We start from the raw sequence: 7,085 nt of genomic DNA on the forward strand, positions 1-7,085 counted from the left end.
ATGTCATAAGCGGTGGAGTCTGTGATGAACGAACAACTCCGGCGGATCAGGGTCATGGAGCAATGCGGGCCCGACATGCCAGATGTCACAGTTCTCAAGACACGTTCAGAGTGGTGCTCTTCTGTGAGACCTAAGTTTTAGCCACTGACAATTAGTTAAGAAATTAAAAAGCTGTGGGGGACAGATCAGGTCAGTGGGCATAGATTTGCTACCTCTGGCTTCCTAGGTTTAAAATTCAATGACATCAGTGGGAGAACAGCAGAAATCTGAATAAAGCCAGATTACAGTATTGTTTCAATAGTAATTCCCTATTTTGTTAACTGCACCGTGACTATATATATTTATTTATTTTATGGAAAACACACTAAACATTTTAGGGAAAAAAGGGTGTGTTGTTTTCAAATTATTTTCAAAGAATCCAGAAAAATGTATATAGGGAGGTGGGAGAGTGAGAGAAGAGGGAGGGTGGAAATAAGAAAGCAAACATAGTACAGCGGTAGCACTTCGAGAAACCTGCTGTGATGGTCAGTTTCATGCGTCCATTTGGCTGGGCTACAGTAACCAGTTATTCAATTAAACACTATTCCAAGTGTCGCTGTGAAGGTATTTTGTAGATGTGGTGAACATTTACAGTTATGATTGTCAGTAAAGGAGATTATCCTCAATAATATGGGTCAAGTCTCATGCCATGAGTTGAAAGGCCTTAAGGGCAAAACTGACATTTCCCTGAAGAAGTGCCTGTGGACTACAGCTGCCCAGGAGTTTCCAGCCTGCCCACCTGCCCTACACACTTCAACCTTGCCAGCTCTCACACCTGCTTAAGCCAACTCCTTGAAATTAAGGGGAAAAAACATACAGGGATACATATACATACGTATATTACACACACACACACACACACACACACACACACACACACGTATAGATAAATATGGACACACATAGGTGTAGGTTATCTCCTACTGGCTCCATTTCTCTGGAACTGGAGAACACTGACTGATACAGATTCTGGTACCATGAAGTGGGTGCGGCCATAACAAAGACCTAAAAATGTGGAAGTGGCTTTGGAATTGGGTAATGGTAGAGGCTAGAAGAGTTCTGAGGCGTACAAAAGAAAAAAACCTAAACTGACCTGAAGAGACTGTTGGTAGAAATATGGATGTTAAACTCAATTCTGGTGAGGATTCAGAAGGAAGTGAAATGCCTGGTAGAGAAAGCTTCTATCATCCTAAAGAATACACACACACACACACACACACACACACACACGCGCACACACACACATATGGTCATGACTAGAACGCTGATAGAAATATGAACAGTAAAGGTGCTTCTGAGGCTTCCCTGGTGGCGCAGTGGTTAAGAATCCACCTGCCAATGCAGGGGACACAGGTTCGAGAAGGTTCCCCTGGTCCGGGAAGATCCCACATGCTGCAGAGCAACTAAGCCTGTGAACCACAACTACTAAGTCTGCATTCTAGAGCCTGTGAGCCACGACTACTGAGCCTGTGCACCATAACTACTGAAGCCCACGTGCCTAGAGCCTGTGCTCCGCAACAAGAGAAGCCAGTGCAATGAGAAACCCGTGCACCACAATGAAGAGTAGCCCCTGCTCGCCACAACTAGAGAGAGCCTGCGTGCAGTAACTAAGACCCAACGCAGCCAAAATAAATACATAAATAAATAACTTTATTTGAAAAAAAAAAAAAAAAAGGTGTTTCTGGTGAGATCTCAGAAGGAAATCAGGAACGTGTTATTGGCTACTGGAAGGATGGTGATCCTTGTTATAAGTTGCAGAAAGCTTGGCTGAATTGTGTTGTACTACTGGGTGGAAAGTGGAACCTGTGAGTGAGGAATGATTCAGAGGGCAAAGCTGAAGCACCAGAGGGAGAAGCCATGGGCCCAGAGGGTAGGGGAGGGTACCAAGCTACAGAAATTATCCTCAGGCCTTGAAACTTAATGAATTTGTCCTCCTGGGTTTTGAACTTGATTAGGAACAGTGGCCCTTTTACTCCTTCCAAGCTTCCCTTTTGGAATGAGGATGTTTACCCTATGCTTTGCCCACCACTGTATTTTGCAGCAGTTAATCTGTTCTACAGGTTCACAGGTCCACAAATAGAGAGAAATTTTGCTCCAGAATAGACCACATACCTGATTTAGATGACTCAGAGGATGAGATTTGGAACTTTTGATAAGATGATATTTACAGGACATTTTGGACTTGGTGTTGATGCTACACTAAGTTGAGACTCCGGGGATGTTGGGATGGCATAAATGACTTTGCCCGAAAGACAGACATGAATTTTGGGGCACCAGAGGGTAGATAATGGGTTAAACAGTGGCCCCAAAAAGGTAAGTCCAAGTCCTAACCTTTGGTACTTGTGAAGGCTACATGGAAACAGAGTCTTTAAAGTTAAGGATCTTGAGACGAGATCATTCTGAATTTGGGGAGGACCCTAAATCTAATGACTAATGTCCTTAAAGGAGAAAGGAGGGAGAGATTTGGCTTTACACAGCTACGTTAAGATGGAGGGATGTGTGTACAAGCCAAGAACGCCAGGGGCTGTCAGCAGCCACTAGAAGCTAGAGGAAGCAAAGAAGGTTCTCCCTTAACACCCTGGGAGGGAATGTGGCCCTGCTGTGGTCCTTGAGTTTGGACCTCTGGCCTCCAGAGCCGTGACAGAATGAATTTCTGTTGTTTTAAGCCACTAAGCTTGTAGTAATTTGTTACCGCAGATCTAGGAAACAAATAAGCTGCGTGAAGGTCTATCAGAATTCTTTAAACTGCCTTTGTAACTTTTCTCTAAGGTGAAATTATATCAAAGTTGAAAGTTGAAATAAAGTAACATCCAATAATATCTTCAGCTTGGTATGTAAACTGGTACCTGCCTCTTGCGCTCTCAAAATCATTTTACTCTGTCTCAAGACCATCTATATTTTACGACATCTTTTTAAAAGAGCTGGGCTCATATAAAAGAATCTGCCCCATGGTAGAATACTTACCACAAATAAGTAATTTAATATATGCTTTATTTGTTAAAACTTACCAGCTGTTTTTCACTCACAGGAGACGGAGGTGCGGGAGCAGCTTCTCCAGAAGCAGGACGCCAGGTCAAGAGCCTTTAAAACACCAAAATCACACCAGTCACTGAGAGTGTGCACCACGCCGCATCCAACGTGTTTTGAAATGAAACGAGCTGGGAAGCAAGTTCAAGGTGTCCTACAAATGATCCAGGTGCCATCAAGCCATTTAGCAAGACTGTGTCTTAATTTCCCAAATCAGTAAAAACTCCACAATTCAACTCCAAACTTATCCCTTAGAAAAAGATGATCATTAACCGTAAAATACAGTATTTACAATATTGTAATACAAAATACAATAAATTTTCCTTAGATTATTACATTTACAGTAACTAAAACAAATGCTGAGATTTTCTTTTTTTCAATTCAGAACCACTGCTTGGTTTAATCTGGATGAATAAAATCTTATTAAATCACTTCTTTATGACCCAAATTTTAAATGATCAGACTAAAAGTTGGGGTATATAAAAAACTTAATTCATGCATTTGTTATGGTTTTATAGGAGTCTGATTTGCAATAAACACAAATTCAAAGAACACTGAGATATTTTAAAAAGGATTTCTGTTATGAGAAATCACTATCAAACCTTCTATGTCCATCATTCAATATACAAATATAAAGTTGTATAAAATCTTCTTACGCATGTGGAATTGTGGTTTTGAAGATGTCCAGTGTGCAGTTACAAGTTTTATCCCAGATTTCTAGGGTAAATTTTTCACCATTCAGAATAACAACATTCTCTAAGCAGTTCGTACCAGATCGTGCTAACTGCTCATTGTCTAGAAAAGAAAAGAGCAATTCATTTGTGTATTACCAGGGTCACATTTAACACGTTGTGTCACTTATCTGGTACAGACCTACCTTGCTGCACACACCAGTAGAGCTGGGCAAAAATGTCATCCAAAAGTACATCACTGAGTACTTCTAAATACTGGGTGAACACATCGCAGATAGCATAAAGCGCGTGATTACATGTCGTTGTCATCCACTCAGCTTTCTACAGGGGAGAGAGTCATTAAATGAAGGTCAGGCCATTCATCAACTACTAGAATTTCAAAGAAATATGTTTGCATATTTAAAACGTAAGCCTGTAGGTTCCTTTCAGAGCACTTAACTCCTTGAATGTGACATTCACCTCAACTTTATATCTGATCTATTTCTCTTCATTATCCCATAACCATCTGCATATAAAATAACTATTTTCTGCCCTGTTTTATTAAAAAAAATCCGTCACTGCATTGTCTGGCTATTAACGCTATGACTTTTCAAACAATTGACACTAATAACAACAGTTGGTCTCACTCCAGAATATGACAGAATGTGGAAGAAAAATAGAGGAAGGCAATGATAAGAATTTATCCAAGTGGGTTAGCATAGGTTTAAAATAAAATGGGTGTAAGTAGGGGACTTCCCTGTGGCGCAGTGGTTAAGAATCCGCCTGCCAATGCAGGGGACACGGGTTCGAGCCCTGGTCCAGGAAGATCCCACACGCTGCGGAGCAAGTAAGCCCGTGCGCCACAACTACTGAGCCTGCGTTCTAGAGCCCATGAGCCACAACTACTGAGCCCGCACATCACAACTACTGAAGCCCACGTGCCTAGAGCTGGTGCTCCCCAACAAGAGAAGCCCACACACAGCAACAAGGAGCAGTCCCCACTCGTCATAATTAGAGAAAGCCCGCGCAGCAACAAAGACCCCACACAGCCCCCCCAAAAGGGGGGGGGGAGGGATTTTTTTATTTTTCTCAAATGGACTAATCTGGACTAATTTTTTTTTTTTTTTTTTTTTTTTTTTTGCGGTACGTGGGCCTCTCACTGTTGTGGCCTCTCCTGTTGAGGAGCACAGGCTCCTGACGCACAGGCTCAGCGGCCATGGCTCACGGGCCCAGCCACTCCGCGGCATGTGGGATCTTCCCGGACCGGGGCACGAACCCATGCCTGCATCGGCAGGCGGACTCTCAACCACTGCGCCACCAGGGAAGCCCTGGACTAATTTTTATACATGGTTTTGTGCCAGGGCATAAACATATGTCTACTTCGTCCGCTTTATAAAATGTTTTAAGAGTCTACCTGTGGATCTAAAATAAAATTCTGTGCAGGTCAGAGAGGCCCCCAAATTTGCATTTAATACACTATATGGGACAAAGCACGAAGACCTGATGTCCTTTCCCACACTTACTGAAACACATACTGTAACTGGTCTGTAGTAAAAGACTTTGAAATAAATAAATAAATAAATAAATAAATAAACACACATTCCTTCTTCAATTCAGAATAAGAAGCCCAATGAATACTAAGGAGCGCTACTGATGTTTTACTTGTGACAACATTAAAATGAGGAAAAGACACTGGAAGTTCAAGAAAAACACTGAAAACAAAACCCAATTCATTAACCCACTTCTATCCCCTAATTGCATTGTTTATAAAGACTTACTACTATATTATAATGCCTTAAAGAAAAAATTTCTAGGATTTTTTTCTGTTCACTGTGCTTAAATTTGAAATACTAAAATGTATTAGGGAAAAAAAGAACCTTCTGACTTCATTGTGTTAAATGAAAATCTCATGTTCTCTTACCTCTGTCTGCTGTTCTGGCAATTTCATGTTGTCAAAGATTCTGAAAACAATTCTAAATAAATCCTGCCACCAGTGTTTTTCATAAGTGTGGCCGTAAGTTTTCATTATTTCAAACATTACTGTTAAACCCCTAAAATGATAAAATGTAATTAGGAAAGCTATAATACAAAAAAGCATACCACATTAGTATCCCCCTCCTAAAACAGTTTTTATAGTTAGTGCACAAAGTTACTGACAGCAAAGTTTAAAACTGGTTTTAAACTAACACATGATACTGAGCTTTAAAAAATTTAGGTTGCAAAACAGGTTTCTTTAGGATGCATCATTTAGGAAAAAATTCCAAAGGCCTTGGCCTGAAAATTTTTTCTTCTACTTTTCTTCCACTCCCACCCCATCATTCCAGCATTTAAAAAATGTAAATGGAATTATAGATTGAGAAAGACCATCATTTGGGTGAATATTAATTTTGTGGCACTGTGGCCACAGAACTCAGTCTAAGAACAAATAAAATTAGACTTTGGAAAATCTTTTTCCAAGAGCTATAGGAATTTTTAGTTAACACTCTAATTGTTCATATAATATCCTCAAACTGAAGGATTTATCAAACTAATCCACTAAGACACCAGTGTGGGCAGGGTGTCTGCTTCCTGCTGTATCCCAGGCCAGAGCAGCACATCTCACACAGGGGCACACAGTTAAGTGTTCCTTGAACAAATAAACTGCTTTAATATCCCATTCTTCTCTTTCGAACAAGTGTTAAAACTAAAACTCAAAATTGCCTTCTGATTCCTTATTACCTTTCTTGAAATAATGCCTTCATGTAAACATTAAAAAGCTTGATCTTTTCTCTATACATTAATTTCTTCTAGTAAAATACAGGTACCCTTCCACTTAGAAAAGGTTTATATTTCGAAAAGTCTGACAGTAAGCCAGAACAAAATTTCCTTTGAAACACTCCATAAGGCCTGGTATGTGGTCTAGTTCATTTGCTGCTATGCTACCCCCGGGCCTAGTACATGCCTGATACATAGTAGGCTCTAAACAAGTACTTGTTCAATAGATGCATAAAATAACATTATGATAGTTCAGTCCTATGGCAAGTTCACAACAGTTTATTTGATCTGTAAGATACCTAATGTGTAAAATCAGAAGTAAAGGAACTACAGTAAAGGAATTCCTGTGGAAGAAACACACTCTGTCCTCCCCAGGAGAACCGTGTCAGAGTTCCATGTCTCCCCTACAATGGGACAAGGCTCCCTCTTCCTCCCACTCCAAGTAAACTGGATGCTAACCCCCAGGGCTGGGGTGAGTGGATGTGAAAATCCTGTTTCTTCCAGGCCCCCAAAGCAAGCCCAGATCTATAGAGGTTTCCAAGGCTTTTTACTATTGAACAAGTTTTGATGAATAATTAAGTTGCTGGTGTAGGG

At 40.6% G+C, this 7,085-nt stretch overlaps 1 protein-coding gene across 1 annotated transcript in view; it reads right to left on the bottom strand.

The window, feature by feature from the left end:
• ARFGEF1 (ARF guanine nucleotide exchange factor 1) overlaps positions 1 to 7,085 on the bottom strand; it is a 138,773-nt gene that overhangs the window by 12,588 nt on the left and 119,100 nt on the right. Inside the window, exons 30-33 of the mRNA XM_007448490.1 lie at positions 5,659 to 5,788; positions 3,944 to 4,079; positions 3,723 to 3,861; positions 3,048 to 3,120 (exon numbers count right to left, since the gene is read on the bottom strand). Of these exons, the coding sequence (XP_007448552.1) occupies positions 3,048 to 3,120; positions 3,723 to 3,861; positions 3,944 to 4,079; positions 5,659 to 5,788 (478 nt within the window). The remainder of the gene's footprint in view (positions 1 to 3,047; positions 3,121 to 3,722; positions 3,862 to 3,943; positions 4,080 to 5,658; positions 5,789 to 7,085) is intronic.

The sequence above is a fragment of the Lipotes vexillifer genome, unplaced genomic scaffold (genome assembly GCF_000442215.2).
Source record: "Lipotes vexillifer unplaced genomic scaffold, Lipotes_vexillifer_v1.1 scaffold815, whole genome shotgun sequence".
In the NCBI taxonomy this organism is placed as follows: Eukaryota; Metazoa; Chordata; class Mammalia; order Artiodactyla; family Lipotidae; genus Lipotes; species Lipotes vexillifer.